Below are 18,361 nucleotides of genomic sequence, written 5' to 3'. Positions count from 1 at the left end.
ATTCATGAAGCCACGTTTCTATCGTCCTGCTAAACCGTGATTTAAGTTTTTTAAGTGTACATAAAAATTATTTCCGCGTAGATGAAATTGCATTCATTAATGAAGTGGCTCATACGTAATAAGGACATGACTTGCTAAATTGTGAAGTTATTTTTGAATAGTTTTGAATTTTATCGCCATGTTAATCTTTGGATGGACGCACACTGTTAAATCTAAGACTACTTTGCATTTGAAAAGAAATGAAATAATCAATATGCATCAGTGCAATGACCGCCTTGTTTATTACAATGGTATCTGTAAAAGCATATGCAAATAATGGTTGTGATAATTAAGAGTTATCCACTCATTGATAGTGTAAGTAGGTATAATATGCATTTAAGTAAGTAATCTTCCTAACAAAGCAGATGCTGCAGTAACATAACACATTCTTAAGAAATATTGTAGTTATTTTTTAATATACTTGCCGTTGTAGAGCAGTTCTTGTTTATGTAATTGATACCATAGTTACGATTGCAGTTCGATTGCGATACAGTGAATGCTTTATAATCACGTAATGTTTACAGTTGGTCTTCTGTTACTCAAGTAATGGATTCGAACATAAATTTATCTCCTGATATAGTTTCTGATCGCAATGTATACAGATTACAATAATGCTACTAATGTTCATTTTTATAGACGAAACATTTTCGTACCTGTTATTTTTGCTGTTGATAAGAATTTCACTAAGTTCTGTATGACTTATATTGTCCTTGAAGCTCGTCTTTAATCCATACTCCGGCCTGGTCTGGTAATTATCTATTATTGATATTATTATTAGTTGCTTAACACCTCACATGGTTTATCTCTCCAGTGTGTTTCGAGTTTATGTTCAAATGATTCAACGATTTTTTGCTCTAACAATCGCATAAGCAATCATGTTGAAGTTATAACTAGATAAAACATTAAGAAGGTAAACTGAATTCAGTCAAACAGAATATATTTGCTCTGGGTTTCTATAGTTTACAATTATTGCCCCTAAGAATATCAGTTGATTTAAGAACACAAACCACATCATATTAATGTCATTGACTTCCCTTCATATTTGGAATGTCTCCATAATTTCATAAATATTTTTTCTTCTATAGTATGGTATTGCTTGCTTTAATTCAATCAGTCTTTATATTGAATATTAGCTGGGCAGGTAATATTCCACTTGTTTATGAAAAAAATGTTAAAACATTTCACCATGAGGGTATAATTAAACAAACCGAAAATATTAAGCAATTTACAGTGCAGCACCATTTGCGAATACGGGACAGCAATGTAGATAATTGAAATAACGTAATGCTCAATTTTGTTTATACACGGGTGTTATTACACTAGTTATATAACTGTGAAATTGCGTCATTTTTTGACGAAATCACGTCATTATTCCAGCGAATTTCTTCAGTTAAACTCTTTTACAATTTGAATAAACGGTGAAAAGAGCATAACATAAAAAATAATTTGTTGTTGGTCATGTTATAAATATAATCTTAGATTCGTGGACATTTTGTATTTAACTTATTAAACTCGTCATCTTAATATAGATACAAACTCGGCAATCCTCGTTTTTATCTTGATTTAGATGACATGTTTAAAAAAGTCAATACAAAACGACCACTCATGCAATATAATATATTTATTAACACACTCAGCAAACTTCAGTCTACATGGACAGTTGGGATCAAAAGTAAACAATGAATAAACACACATAATAATGTTATCACAACCGATTAAATTCTAAAGAATAGGGTGGTGGATCGACTTTTTAAACCATAAAATGATGCATTCAATATAGAAATAAATGACGGCAGGCAACGTACAATATGGTGTGCACCACTGTTGCAAACATAACGAAAACAAAAGCTCGAACATGATTGAACTTTATTATCACAATGGATTACTGTATATTTAAAGGTTAGATTTTATTATAATTCATTAAACATGCACGTGATTGTTTTAAGTTAACTGTTACGTTGGTAATTGTTGAACAAATATTTATGGTACTTTTTATAACAATGACGTTTCCTTGTTCTCTCAAATACTTTTTCACATATGTTAATTGTTTTTGCTAGTTGCGTGTTTCCTTATCAAAACCGTTGAAATAATCCGTGGTTAATCAGCGATTGTCAACATGTGGACCTCTCGATCAATTTTTGTGTTTCCTTTCAAACGAATTTCCTACAAACATGTAACGTAACTTCCAAAATCATTGAACAGGGCGGAGAAGCATGATAATCTCAAATGTTCGCGGGACTAAAATCGTGTTCTTGGTAAGCGATAAAGTAAGATTTTAAAATATAGGGTCATCGCCTTCAATGTTATTGTGCAAAGTGGCATAACAAATATGTTTATATTTCGTCAGTACTCCGCGTTTATAAGTATTGTTCACGCCATCGGCCTAAACAGAACGCGTATATATTTGTAATATGCAACCTCTTAGGAGGACATTGATATTTAAGGTATATCCGATTTTATAGATCTGTAATGATCGGTTTCTGTTCATGATTTTGCATGCTCTATGCACTACTAGATTCATAGTTGGCATGCAATCAATAAATATTTGTATATTGACAGAAATCAACTACTGCACAAGAAATCCTTGTCTGCATGGTACCTGTTCGAATGGCGCTTCCAGCTATGTGTGTCAGTGCTCTGTCGGTTGGGAAGGAACGAATTGTGATCAAGGTAAGTAATACGTTTATAGACTTAAACGAATGCCAATATACATATTTTCATAGCAATGGTATTTTTATTGACACATGGTATTCATTCATAATAGTTTGAGCGCAATTCCTTAGCAAAGGTATATTCTAAATTGTGTGTCCTTTTCGCAAATCTTACTTTAAACGCACAACATATTTCAATTTATTTTGATTCATGAAGCCACGTTTCTATCGTCCTGCTAAGCGTGATTTAAGTTTTAAGTGTACATAAAAATTATATCCGCGCAGATGAAACTGCATTCATTTATGACGTGGCTGATACGTAATAATGACATGACTTGCTAAATTGTGAAGTTATTTTTGGATAGTTTGAATTGTATCTCCAAGTTAATCTTTGGATGGACGCACACTGTTAAATCTAAGACTACTTTGCATTTGAAAAGAAATGAATTAATCAATATGCATCAGTTCAATGGCCGCCTTGTTTATTACAATGATATCTGTAAAAGCATATGCAAATAATGGTTGTGATAAATAAGAGTTATCCACTCATTGATAGTATATGTAGGTATAATATGCATTAAAGTAAGTTATCTAACTAACAAAGCAGATGCTGCAGTAACATAACACATTCTTAAGGAACAGTGTAGTTATTTTTTAATATACTTGCCGTTGTAGAGCAGTTCTTGTTTACGTAATGGATAAGATAGTTACGATTGCAGTTCGATAGCGATACAGTGAATGCTTTATAATCACTTAATGTTTACAGTTGGTCTTCTGTTACTCAAGTAATGGATTTGAACATAAATTTATCTCCTGATATAGTTTCTGATCGCAATGTATACAGATTACAATAATGCTACTCATGTTCATTTTTTATAGACGAAACATTTTCGTACCTGTTATTTTTGCTGTTGATAAGAATTTCACTAAGTTTTGTATGATATATATTCACCTTGAAGCTCGTCTTTAATCCATACTACGGCCTGGTCTGGTAATTATCTATCATTGATATTATTATTAATTGCTTAAATTCTCACATGGTTTATCTCTCCAGTGTGTTTCGAATTTATGTTCAAATGATTCAACGTTTTTTGTTCTTACAATCGCATAGGCAATCATTGTGAAGTTATAACTAGTTAAAACATTAAGAAGGTAAACCGAATTCAGTCAAACACAATATATTTGCTCTGGGTTTCTATAATTTACAAATATCGCATCTAAGAATATCAGTTGATTTAAGAACACAAACCAATTAATATTAATGTCATTGACTTTCCTTCGTAATTAGAATGTCTCTATCATTTCAAAAATAATTCTTCTATAGTATGGTGATGTTTGCTTTAATTCAATCAATCTTTATAGTTTATTTTAGATGGGCAGGTAATAAGAATTGTATACATGCGACCGCAATACGTATTTGGAGAGAGTCAGAAACATAACTTATTTATGAATTTACATGTTTCATTTATAGGGCCACATATTGTGTGTACTTTATTTTTTGTTGATTTGAATAGGTTCATCTAAGTTCAAATTGCTTTTGAATACTATATTTCCCACGTTCTGCTGTATTTAAATTATGGAAATTTCTATTTGCCAAAAGGCGTTTCCTAATTCTCTCAGGTATTATTTATGTTTCATCAACGATTTTGAAACCTATCGGCCCAGTTTGATTGTTGTATTTACTTTTTTACGGTATTCCTTAAACGAAATTCTAAGTGATCTGACTTAGGCATTATTAAACATTGCAGAGAAGCAGGATTATCGTCAATTTGGGCGGAGCTAAAATTATGTTTGATTGGTCAAGGTCATGATACTTTGGAAAATTGCCGGAATTAATAAATGCTATGAGTCAATGGTATACTAACACATTGAAATATAAAGACAACGTCATGATGCTAGTATGCCAAAGTGGCATTATAAAATGAAAATGTGTCGTCCGTTATCAGTATGTATCTGTATTAATTACGTTATTGACCTGAAACGAACACATATATACTTTTATTTGCAACCACTTAGAGGGATCTTGACATTGAATGTATATCCGATTGTTTATATGTTACTATCTGTTCTACCCAAGTAACTACATGCACAATGCAATTGTATAAATACTACATCAATATTTGGTATGCAATGAATAAAGACCAAACTCAAACACTGCGCAAGAAATCCTTGTTTCCATGGTACCTGTTCGGATCATACTTCCAGCTATGTGTGTCAATGCTTTGTCGGTTGGCAGGGAACACAGTGTGATCAAAGTTAGTAATACGTAGATAGACTTAAATGAAAATTAATATACATACGTTCACAGCAATTGCATTTTCACTGGCAGATGGTATGCATTCATACTCGTATGAGCGCAATCTCTTTTCGCAGGTATATTTTTTTTGTGTGTCCGTTTTTAAAATGTTACTTTTTACGTACTGGATGTTTCAATTTCTGATAATACATACAACCACTTTTCTTTCGTCCTACTTTTGGTATTGAAAAAATTATTGCCCTAAAGAGAACACATATATACTTTTATATGTAACCGATTAGGAGGATATTGATATTGCAGGCATGCTCACTTCTATGGATATGTAACTATCTATGTCTGCTCAAAATATTACATGTTCTATATAATTAACGACAATTCAAGATTTATATTTGGCATGTAATAAATATGGATATTTATATTAACAGAAAACAACTACTGCACAGGGAATCCTTGTGTGCATGGTACCTGGCATGCAATGAATAAGGATTTTTCTATTTACAGAAATCGACTTCTGCACAGTGAATCCTAGTGTGCATGGTACCTGGCAGTCAATGAATAAGGGTTTTTATATTTACAGAAATCGACTACTGCACAGTGAATCCTTGTGTGCATGGTATCTGGCATGCAATGAATAAGGATTTTTATATTTACAGAAATCGACTACTGCACATAAAATCCTTGTGTGTATTGTACCTGACATGCAATCAATTAGGATTGTTATATTTAGAGAAATCAACTACTGCACAAGACATCTTTGTTTCCATGGTACCTGTTCGAATGGCGCTTCCAGCTATGTGTGTCAGTGCTTTGTCGGTTGGCAAGGAACGAATTGTAATAAAGATAAGCAAAACGTTTATAGACTTAAAAGAATAACCACATAAATATGTGTTCATAGCATTTATAAATTTATTGACGTATGTGCGCAATCTCTTATCGCAGGTATGGCTATATATGTGTTTTTCCTTTTATTTCATGTTACTGTTTACTAACTATATGTTTCAATTTCTTTTTATACGCAAAGCCACTTTTGTATCGTTTTGCTATTGGTATTGATAAAGTAACTGACCTAAAAGAAAGAACACGTGTATATTTTTGATATGCAACCTCTTCGGAGGACAACGTGTAAGGTTGAATTGTGTCGCTTATTTTGTCCTTATTCGACATATCTACCAAATAGGTAACCTATTGTTACCAAATAAAAGAGATATTAATTTAAGCATGTACCAATGCCTAGAGTTCTGTATATTTTATTAAACATAATCCAGCTGCTGAAGAAAAACCCAACACTTCTTTGTCAGTCACTAGTTATATCGTAGGGATGGAAACGAATATTAATATGATATTCGAATATTCGTTTGTCATTATTTGCATATATTCGAATATTCAGTTTAATAACCTTATATAAAATTGTCCCAACTTATGAACTTCCGGAGCAACGTACTATTCCGGATTGCCACAAATACCACTGTAAATCGTATTTTATGTGTTATTATGTTATTCTTGTTTAATAAATACTGTTTTTTTATTTTTATGAGATATCAGATATTTCCGGAAAACACATTACCGTAATTCTGCGTTTGTTTTCGTTATTTTTCTGGAAACAACTTATATGTAATCCACATAGCGTGAAGTGTAAATTAGCAAACATTATGTAGCATACCTTTAACCACTCGTTACATAAATCAAATTGCTTGTGTATTTTTAACTTAACGACCTTTTAGTTTTGCAAGATACAATTTGTTTATGATATACAAATGTACTGAAACTATCGGATAGTCTCGTTTGACTTCTTTCGCGTTATTAACATGAAAGTACAATTTATGTACACTTAGCTTAAATCGTTACGTAGTTTAGATTAACAGTAAGGCAGTTATTTCATAGCAACCTGTATTCACAATATTTGTATTAAATAATGTTACAAGGCTTTAACTATGTTATAGCCTCGTTGATACATGGCGCCGGAAGAGAGTACGGGATATTTCCAGTCAGCGAACCCAATCAATCGCATTTCAACACGACAAGAAGATTTTTGTTTATAACCATAACCGGAGTCAGACTGTTCTGTGATGTGCACCTTTTGGCCATTCAGTTGAAGGTACATCAATATGGGGATACATGGGGACAAAGGTACGGGGCAAATCCAGACTGCCTTGCCAAATATCCTATCACCCAGACTCTTACCTACGAGTTTGATGCAACGGAGTGGTTAAATGGAGCTGATGTAAGCGTCATTGATGGCTATCCGTGGGCGCTCACACTGCATACGAATAAACGACAGCTACCAACGTGTGCCGTCCACAGCACCAAACCATACAGCGAGAGGGGCGACAGATTGGTGGGGATTGCGGGCTGGTCTGGTTGTTGGTTGGACAGGCTTCAGTTTATCTGGTCTACATAACGTCCGATACAACTTCATGATATTTGTTAAATGTAGTTCAATGCGCATATATTCGTTTGCTCTTATTATGATGATATTGAACTGTTACATGTATCATTGAATTGAGTTCATTATATTAAATATGAACATTAAAACGCGTGTTTTCAAATGCCTGCCCAACTAAACGGTAAATTATCGCCCATGTTTAAAGTACGATTCACGACTTTTGTTATGTTTTTACTGTGTGATATTTAATGGTAAAAAGTGCCAGCAAATGACTTAACCCGCGATTTTGAATCATGTTTTGATAACTGTCAAGTGAGTTTCAAGTATATCCAAGTAATTCCGTCTGCTTGATCCTACATGTAAATATGTAATTACGGTTTTGATTGATCACGCAACAGAATAGCCGCAGGCTGAAATTAATAATGGTGAGGAAACAGACAGCTGTCAATTTAGACAACGTCTCTTTTTGTGATAAAATAAGGGTTCTCAAATTTAAAGTAAGAAAGAACGAACGCAGGTTAACAAGCAATCCAGAAAGCAATCCAGCAAGCAACCAAGCAAACAATCAAGCAAGCAATTATGAAAACAATAAAACAAGCAAGCGATCAAAACAATCAAGCCAGTAATCAAGCAAGCAATTAAGAAATCAATCCATCGAACAAGCAATATAACAAGCAATGAAGCAAACAATCAAGCAAGCAATCAAGCAGGCAATCAAGCAGGCAATCAAGCAATCAAACAAGTGAAACGCAAGAAACGGTGTATCGTACGCACAATAAATAAAGCTAAATAACATTGAACCGTTTTTTTTAATTGTGAAATTCTATTTTAAGTGTTCAAATAACTCATACGCCTTTTAATCAAAATCATAAGCTTGAATATAATGATTATCATGACAATAATATTATTTTTATCTGGTTACCAGTTTTCGATGAATATAGTGGTTGCATTACGACCAGAGGGCTATAAGTTCTTTTCTTAAGACACAAAGTACTGGTTCTACCAAGAACACAGACTCGAGGGTGTTTCAATACGCCCCAGGCTTTCGTTCGATGCATTTGAGCTAAAATTAATAAGTTCAAGTTATATTCAAGCATAAGGTAAAATTGTTAGAACACTGCAACAAAAAAAATGCATTATGTACACTGATAAAATGTGTTAAAGAAAGCATGATTCACAGCTTAATCACATCATTTGTGGGTCATAGAATAAGTGGGCGCAATGAATATCTTCAAGGCAATGGTAATTGTCCCGAATCGCAATCAGTAAATCATCATTCTTAGTCTATAACTCTTCATAATCATTGAATCGTTTTTAGGAAGCAAACAACAATTTGAAACTTGAAACATCTTTTAAATGCAAAAACCAATGGATAGATGGATATTTTGCAGTTATATTCTCGTATAAACATAAACGATTACATATACTGCACATTTTAATTTCATTTATGACATTATGCTATAAAATTTCAAAATTAAGAAAATTAGTTTTAATATGTCTTAATGATAAAAATACATAAAATAACAAAAAGTATTTTTTTTAAATGATGAATACATGTGTATTCATGGCAAATTTACCGGATATCGTTCATAGGCAACGCTTTGAAAGATATTTGGCATCTTTAACTGCGCTTTGTTATAATTATTAGACTGACACGTGTAAACATGCGACAAAGTTCAAGCTGATTAAACTGTGACGAACTATTTTCCTACACGAAATGTGGCAAATACTGTTACTTTGAAGCATCACAATATAAAAGTGTTACAAACTTTAATTATTATGGACCAAATCAATATGTCATTAGGCGGAGTGACGTATTAGTATCAGTAGCCCATTGTATAAATATGGATAACTCTCATCAGCGGATAACTATTGATTTTCTTCTCTTTCAGGATATCTGTTTTGGGTTAGCGATTGTGTAAAGACAAATCTATCAGAAAATGTGCACGGTTTGGTTATGTAAATAGAGAATACATGGTTAGTGCCGAGATGGTGAAAGTTTATCCGGTGAAGCTTAGAAAAAGAAAATAGGGCGAGCTTTAGCGAGCCCTATTTTTCTTTTTCGGGCCGAACCGGATAAACTTTCTCCATCTTGGCACCAACCATGTATTCGATTTATCCTGCTTCATTTTAATTTGTGTCTTTAACACATTTTATAAATGACAAATGATTAATCGACATAACACAATTATTATTTGAGTCGGGCCTCCAACATGTACACAACATTCCTTTCGACCAAATAACTACCGATTGTGACACGTAAAAAATAGTTCCACATTAAACTGTTCTTTTTAATAATTTCCTATAGGAAATATATATAACATATATAAGATATGAAATATTAATTCAGAACATAATATGTTTATTTGCTAGAAATTGAAAAATAATCAACATCAAAACAAAAACTCAATTTTTGTTTAAGTTCAAGGTCGTTGACTGAGACAAGTGTTTGTTAGAACGGATGAACAGTGAGTTGCAGTAACTTTTACACTTCACGTGAATTATTTCATGTTAACTGAAAAATTGTGGATATTAACAGTTGCGCCTGCAAATAAGGATTGGACGCTTTGATCGATTCGTCCATCCATGTTTACGGAGACGTTTGAAGCTGCTGTCACGGTGGGAGTCCCAGATGATGGCAGATTTGAGACGTGTACTGGACGAACATGTGGGTCAGTTGCATCGGGGAGAAATGAAGCTTCCTGTTGTTGGAGATGCAGTGATTCTTGAACATCAGATGAGGTACATTTTTTTGTGATGGTCGTCATGCTTTCATTTTTCATTATTTTATTGTTGGTTTTATTTAAAATTTCTGAACTTTGGTGATGTTTTGTTTCTGACAGTGAAGAGTAATTCAGGACAGATTGCATGTTTTTATGTCCAGATATCTGAATAATGTCCGTCGGTACTATACCATTGTACCTAAGTTTTGAGACTAATGTCTTCCGTGTTCGTAAGTTTCTTGTTTTTGTCAAGACCAGCCTCTTTGCACATACTTTTCAATAATTTTCCAAGTTTTTTATCTCCTACTCTATTTTTTGTGAACCATTTGTAATCTTCATTGGTGGCAGAAATTGTTCTAGGGTCCAAATTAAATGGATCTTCAGGATTCAAAAATTCTTCAGGTCTTTTAATAGCATAAAGTTTGTACATGTTCACAGGGCATCTCTGTGGGTCGCTGGTCGCCCAAACTGTATGCCTTACTTTCTGGATATCGGACACAATATCGCCTGTGCGAGTTTTTGTCTGCCTTTCATTAAGTTGAAGGTATTCAACCCCATTTGAATCTTTCTGAAGAGTTACATCACCCCATCTGTAAGTGAAAATTGTTTCCTGATAAGTAAGGTAACCTTGTATAAATTTAGTTTAAAACAGTATGACTAAACACTGAAAACCTATGAAAACCCAGACCAAACCAAACTTTGCATCTGTTTTCAGGTCGTATTTGTAGGTGTTCGCTTAAACAAAATGTTTAAAACTTTTAAAGTGATAAATTATTTTAAAAATATTTAGTTTGTAACGGGTATGTTGGCTCTTGTTAGTTTTCTGTGTTTAATTACTTGCAATCATTTAAATTATGTTTATAATGGTTCAACTTCAGGGCTTTTCCCCTGTTTTTGTGAAGCGGCCTTGGCCCCCTCATTTTGTGAAACAATGAGTCGCAAACTAATGACGATTGTGAAAAAATGAGTCGCGCACTTTTTAAAATTATGAAAATGTGAGCCACAAACTTCTTGAAACTGTGAAAATTTTAGTTGCAAACTTCTTCAAATTGTGAAAAATTTAGTCGCGAATTACCCAAAATTGTGAAATTTTACTCGCAAATTTCTCAAAATTGGGAAAATTTGCCATTTTCACAGAAGAAAATAAAGCCCTGATCTCGTGTTATTTTAATCATGTATTCACTGCAATTATTTTGCAATGTTATTCAGTAATAATAATATAATGTGTTTTGAAATCTATAATAGATCTAAGGAAACATATTTAAATAATTTTTTTAAACAGCGTTTTAATGTAACTATTATAGATATTTTTCCATTTTTTAATTCCCTTCTTAATGGAAAGTTTCATTTTATTAGAGGAATTGAATTTTTTTTATTTGGAATACATAATAGTGAATTTTATTGAGACACATCAAATGACAGATGTTGTGATTAATTTTATTCTATTTTGATTGTAACTTATTAGATATCAGTGATTTTATTTGACCTTTTTGGAAAAAGTACCGGTACCAGCCCAATCAGAAAAATATCTGTTAAAAAACCTGAAATCGCAAAAAGAATTCATATCGGGTATTGGTGTTATTTAGTTTTGGCTGCCGCTACAAAAGACTTAAAGATTGTTATATAAGTGTTTTCAAGTTGTCAATATTATATTGATTTAGGTTCAAGCCAAAGAGCTGCATAGGGAAACTTTCAAAATGTTACATTTATATAAAAGTAATAATAATAATAATTAATTGGGATTTTTTTACAGCATTAAAATTGGGATAATTGTGGGGTTTTGTTATGAAGAAGTTCCATTTTCTTGTACTTTATAAAAGACGGATTGCTTAATTGCTGGATATTGTGATCATGTTACATCTGATAGTTATTGCTGATATATTTAATACTTATTGCAAAGCCATTAAATTGTAAAATCAGTTCTGTAGTTCAATGGAGAACAACCTGTCTTCATAAAGATAGGGATATCTGAGTTCAAGCCTCAGCAGAAAGTTTACACTTGACTTTGCAATAAGACAGTTCAATATAATATTTGATTAATAAGTGTCTGTTTTGGGGATAATTACCTCAAATTATAATTCTCCGTAGTTGCTCGTAATCCAAGTGAAACACAATTGTTGAACCACAATGTGTTTAATAAAGCCTTTGGCGATGTACCGCCCAGGATTCCACGGTCTTATAGTATATCGATTTCTCCGTCACTTATTGGATCTGTGGCATTTGGTTTGTTTCCCTTTCCAATTTTTTTAGAGTTCTTTGTTTTGCCTGTAAAGCATCCCTTGTCAGCTGAAAGTGATTGGTGTTGGTTTCTTGCATTATTTGCACAGGATATTTGTTGCGTTTGAGTTTCCGGTCGATGCTTGAGATCATGTTTCTTATTGTGCTTGGTTCATATTTCGAACCATCACATTTTCTAACTGAAATAACATAATTTGCCAAGTATTCGTCTAACATATCGGGGCTTATGTTATGTTTTTCTCTTTTTTCTTGTTTTGTCAATAAGAATCTTTTGAACTTGTTTACATCAATCATTGTTTTCTTACGAGTGTTCTTGTTGTCCGCTTGACATATTTGTTGTTTTACTTCATCATTTGTTAGTTGTTTAAAACAGTCCTTTACTTTGAGGGTTGAGGGCTTATTAACTGGAGAGGTATTTATCTGATCAATTTCGGAGGGCTCATGGCAGTCAAAGTCATTAAAATCAATGCCATACATTGTTTAAAAATCAGACTTATTTCAGTGACATTTTTTTCAAGGTTTCAACATTGTTAAGACCTACATTTTCGATGTTCACCATGCCTGTAGAATTTTCCTTATTGATTTCATCCTTCATGTTATTATCAACATCTTGTTCCTTATTTTTGACAGTTGCATCTTTATTTTCTTCACTTTCAGCCATTTAATCTTCCCAAATTATATCAAAATACATTTGATCAATATAGTCCGACATTTTTCCATTCAAATATAGTGTTATTTTATTTAAATTTTAATGATATTTCTTTGAAAACAAAATTGCAGACGACTGTAATAGTATATTGTGTGTATTAGTGGAGTGTAACCTTTCAATTTATATAAAGAAACGCCGTATATTGAAGGTTACGTGTAAATAAATTTAAAGGCAAAATTGATTACTTCATTGCCATATGTTTGCTTAAATTTTACGCATTTATTACTTTTAAGATCATTTTGTTTTTACAAAACTATTTGCAAGAACCTTCGCATGTACATTTTGTAAAAGGTCAAAAGCTATAACGTTTTAATCGGCGCGTAGGAATACGTTATACGGTTAGATCGCGGTCACGTGAGGTACTGCCGGAGATCAACTAGTTTATCCGACCCTGATTTATTCGGTCAATGTTTGCAACAGAGGCAGGATAAAAGATTTAGCCATGGCATTTGACTTCAGTTATCTTTATCCGAATAAAGGTTATCTTTTGGACTGGCTAAAGTTATCCATAGTTATACAATTGGCTGCAGTTGTCTTGGGTTCGAGTCCCATACCGGTCGTTAATTAGTAACCAGCACATGTTTTCTTACGCCGGAATATTTGCGATGAGTTATTCGACTATGGTACCAAATCGAGTCGTCCTCATACTCAATCGATTCCCGCGACCGGTTCACGCAAAATTGATAAAACAAGTATGTTCAGTTAACATAAGTGTTATCTTAGTGTAGACCGTGTATACTTCCAAGAAATGCCCCCCCCCCTAAAAAGGGGGAAAAGCTGAGTCATAGTAAGCATCTATCGATCTAACGTAATTAGTTTGTAGCCCATCTTTTAAATCGCAATATGTGAACAGTGGGTGTGTTTGCATTTGCATTTACAAGGGAAGAAAAAAGAGCCTTATCTTATCCTAATTTTACCAAAGTCATAGCGTCATTCTTTTAGTTTAACATCAAAGTAAACAGTCTCAATACTATAATTTATATCGCGTATAACTAACCCAGAACGGTGTGATACAGGGTCAGTAAATTAATGTACCTCGAGCTTAATATAGATGTTGTATCCTGTATCAACTCGTACGGAATTAGAATGAAGCCGTGTAACGAATTATCTTACCGAGTACCGGCTTTTCTCCATGTGCAAATCTGCATTTCATGACGTATCTTATTTACTTCCGTGACGCTATTTAACGTTGCTGACCTAATATGAAAAGCAACAAAATTCACGGTCAGCATGTGACCTGGCTTAGTCAATGAGAAACGAGTGTTCTGCACGAGGTCAAATAAGTTGTAATGTGCATATGCCTATCTAAGTGCTAAATATTAGTTGAAGCGTTTCCGTTTCACCACTCTTTTTGTGGGTTTAGTAATTTTTGTATTACACTACAAAACGTGCAGAAAACTATAAATTGATTTGACGTCCAATTAAAAAGTTAACAGGGAAATCAATTAAAGACTTTATCGTCCCTAAATCTTTGATTTTACAATGGTTTGCAACCCACGCCGTGGTTGTTGATTTACGATATACTCTGAATACGCATGACAATTTCACCCACGAAGTTTACGTGTCATGATTGACTTGGATATTCACATTAATGTTTTGATAGGGGTGGTTTCTCTTTAACATGTTTGTAATATATATTTTGATTGCATAAGTTTTGTAATAAAAATAATAATAACCTTTGTGTCATCGAGACGTGTAAAAGTGTAAAAAGAAATCGTTTCTAAGGCATGGTAGTGCTGAGTTTGTATACTGCACTGTTTACTTATATCGTTTAGACTGATCTCTTAGTGGTTGTTAATGTTTAAAGGAACGTTCCTGAGTAAATTTGATATCAATTTTATAAAATAAAATCAGTGACTTTTTAATCAAGTCTTTTTGTTATAGCTGTATCAACATTTACAAATATTTGTTATATGCATAAAGGATCAAATTTACATGATGTCCATTTTGCAACAAATTCATATCAACTACGACGTTGCGAAATAGTTAATGAGTTTTAAGCACTTTATGTTCACTATTACGAAACGTTTTGAAATTGAATAAATATTTCCTTCCTTATATAGTTACTGTGTTCTATATAAAAATACTATAATTTTCCTCATGCTTCTTTTTATATTGAATACCTGTACCCGTTGTCGATTATGTGTTTCTCTAAAATAGTAATGGCTGATAATTCCCCTTAACGTTTTTTCACTCCATTGCCAGGCCGGGCCTGGTATTTATATATCATGTGTGTTATTGGTTAATCCTTAAAATTGCTTATCTCTGGATTGTGTGTCGAGTTCAAATGCTTTTTTCGATCTCAGAAGGCAAACATTTTAGAGCTGTAAACAGAACGTGATATATAACACGACGTAAAAGGTATTTAGTCAAAATGATGCATTTGCTTGTGTTTCTCTAATACACCTTTAAGGCCTTCCCTTCGTATTTGGAATTTAGGTATCATGTAATGTGTATTTATTCTATATTAGGATGCTGTGTACCATAATTTAATCGCTTTGACTAGAAGTTTTTACTAAAAAAGGGAAAAGCATAGGCTTTGCATTCTAGAATTTCCATTTTTTGCCAAGACTTACCACTTTCACAAACTCTTAATGCAATATTTAATTTAGTATTATGGTCATTGTGTAAGAGTCATAGTTCTTGTATTGATCACAACCGTTCTTTCAGACAGGGCACAAACAACAATATTCGATTTCCTCTTATGTATGTCGTCTTCTTCAAGTTGATCTTCCCTTATAATGGGTTTAACAGGGTCTTTTAAAAAAATATGTATTCTATTTGACCATTCTGATCTCAGAAAGTATCCACCTCAGCTTCAATTTTAGCCAAATTTTGAGGCTATCAGATTTCAGTTAACAGCAATATTTATTTTTTTTTAAAGAATTTAAGCAGCACCTACTATTAAAACATGTACATTTCATCGACCTATATTGCTTTGAAAAAAAAAGAATCTTGAACTCTATGCATGTTTCGTATTTTGAGTGAGCGTCTTATATCAGCTTTGTTTGAAATTCAAGTTCAAGTTTAAGTTCTGTTTATTTGTGATATAAGCCTCCAGCCCCTGACACATATATAACAATCCATGCAAGACAATGGTGTGTGCCCAATTCCAGTTTTAACAGTTTCAATAATAATAGCGTTATACAGGGGTAGAAACTAGGAGAATTTTATTAAGGGGAGGGATTATTAACCATTTGCAAACTTATATACACTGCTGCCTATCTCATACAATACTTCATATGCATTTGGACACGTGTTTACCCTTTTTTGAATGTCTTCACTGACCGGATATTGTCACAAATGTTACAAGTTTATTAATGCAAGTTAAAGAAGGCGAATAAGTGTCGATTTTGTAGGAAAAGTTGAAAGAAGCAATGTCATATTACTTGCCAATTGGTTGCTCGTACTGTTTCACAATGACACGCCCCTGGAATGGTGCAGATGTTTACCCACTTATCGGTTCTGGTGATAGTAATGTATCATTGTAATCGTCTTACCAATGGATGTAAAAGATAATTTACTACGATTAAGATTTTGTAATCGTCGGTACTTGCACAGTTCAATGGATTTAAGAAATAACTTAATCTTGTTAAATACACATTGCTAAGTAACAGATTCATACGTTTAGAATATCTTATCTTTGACCCTTCAAATTGTTGATTTAGCCTACTTCAGGTTTCTACTTGCGAGAGATATTAATTAAAGAATAATAATGTTCAAACCCTATAATCATGGCCAATATATCACAAAGATTTATTATTAAATTTCCAAACTTCATTTATGTTATTATTGTGTTGAACATTCAAATATTTTCTTTATATAACCCTTATTATTATGATATAAGATGTATAATTAATTATACATTTGTTTTATTTATACATATTGATGTAAATAAACTTTTACCATTTTCTTACATTATTCAAACATCTATTTAATTTCTGACATGCATAAATGATTTTGTCATATTATTAAAACATCTCTTCATTATTTCTGACATACAGTTATGATTATTAAATTTACTTATAAATTCCTATCATATTATTAATATTTATCTGTAATTAAAGTTTTATCATATTGTTATATTGTATGAAATAATATTTATGCTGTTATGTTACACTCTGTTAATCAGGAAAACCATATTGAATGCTGCTTAAATACCAGCTGATTTGTTATGTTCTGCGGGTTTGGTTGTGTTTGTTTATCGAATTGCTTGTTTGTTTTATGTATACAATCCTCATAATTCAGTACAAGTACCTGCAACAACATGAGGTGAAATAGAAATGCCTGCTTGTGTTTCCACATTTAATGCAAAGGTGTTATAATTATTATAATGATCCGTATAGTCTCTACTTTATTATTCATCTTTCACATTTCTCTAGCCGACTAAAGAAATAATTAATATCTACTCTTATACAGATGTGAAATATTCTTGTCGGATTGTTTAATGTGTTGCCAATTAGTTAACGTTAATAAAAATGTACATTGCCTATTAGTATTATTAGCATATGCATCCACATTATATGCGTAAGATAATCCCGTCTTCATTTTGATTTATTTTACATAAATATAAACAGCATGATTCTAGATTGCCAGCTGTCAAAACAATATGTTTTAACAATGAATTTGTTTTCAACCACTGTCATGTAATACGTTATGTACACGTATTATTATTGTACACCCACTTTTCTTTTTCTTTTTCACGTGACCTTTTAAAATGTATTATATAACATGGCAAATACAGACGATGCACTATGTACAAGACGAAATAAAGTTCTGTTCTGTTAAAATAATAATAAAAAAAAATTATTCAAGAATTATAACTCACAAGTGCATTATTCAATCCGGCTGGTTATCGAACTTGGTGAACACTTAAATTCAACACACTGTTTAATAAGGATATTATTAAAACGATTTGAGTTATAGAGCTTACGCTGTGATTTTCGCAATTGTTTAATATTTCAAATGTCATATTTTGACAAGTGCTTTAGGCAATCTGACTGGTGATCAAACATTGCTAACATTTAACGCAAAAATGCATCACAATCAAATTGCATGATAATCCGATTAACAGTATTTGAGCTCGAAAGCGGACCTATTTTATTCTACAACTTTTTTTATCACTCAAGTGGCATAGTTCAAAAGCGCTTCAATGCATCTTCTGGTGCAAAGTTCTTAAACAACCGTTTATCGCGGTTAATATCACAAACGCCTCTCTGAACATTTCATATTATGTTTAACAAACGCAAATACGCAAAGGCGTAGGAATAAAAGAGGCAAACCCGGCGTTTTATTTATCCCCAAAATAGCTCAGGTTTATGCTGACGTGCTTTGTAGATGGTTTCAATACTTCAACATTAA

At 32.7% G+C, this 18,361-nt stretch overlaps 2 protein-coding genes across 30 annotated transcripts in view; one reads left to right on the top strand and one right to left on the bottom strand.

Annotated features, from left to right (window-relative positions):
• The window catches only part of LOC127837710 (fibropellin-1-like), a 44,223-nt gene extending 36,744 nt beyond the window's left edge, over positions 1-7,479 (top strand). For 13 of the 29 annotated variants that reach the window (XM_052365011.1, XM_052365001.1, XM_052365004.1 and 10 more), the window contains 2 exons: positions 2,599-2,709; positions 6,888-7,479. In XM_052365011.1, coding sequence (XP_052220971.1) covers positions 2,599-2,709; positions 6,888-7,345 — 569 coding nt within the window. In that variant the 3' untranslated portion in view covers positions 7,346-7,479. Of the gene's footprint in view, positions 1-2,598; positions 2,710-5,674; positions 5,779-6,887 lie in introns of all 29 variants that reach the window. The other 16 variants (XM_052365010.1, XM_052365009.1, XM_052364999.1 and 13 more) reach the window with 4 other exon arrangements.
• Positions 7,480-10,132: 2,653 nt separating this feature from the next.
• LOC127837711 (uncharacterized) lies at positions 10,133-17,974 on the bottom strand. Its single transcript, XM_052365020.1, has 2 exons — positions 17,829-17,974; positions 10,133-10,643 (listed from the first exon to the last, which is right to left on the bottom strand). The coding sequence occupies exons 1-2, from the start codon at positions 17,834-17,836 to the stop codon at positions 10,253-10,255; spliced, it is 399 nt and encodes a 132-aa protein (XP_052220980.1). The 5' UTR covers positions 17,837-17,974; the 3' UTR covers positions 10,133-10,252.
• Between the last annotated feature and the right edge of the window lie 387 nt (positions 17,975-18,361).

Source organism: Dreissena polymorpha, chromosome 7 (genome assembly GCF_020536995.1).
Source record: "Dreissena polymorpha isolate Duluth1 chromosome 7, UMN_Dpol_1.0, whole genome shotgun sequence".
Lineage (NCBI taxonomy): Eukaryota > Metazoa > Mollusca > Bivalvia > Myida > Dreissenidae > Dreissena > Dreissena polymorpha.
Note: the sequence above shows the minus strand (reverse complement) of the source record. Positions and strands in the feature narration are given on the sequence as shown.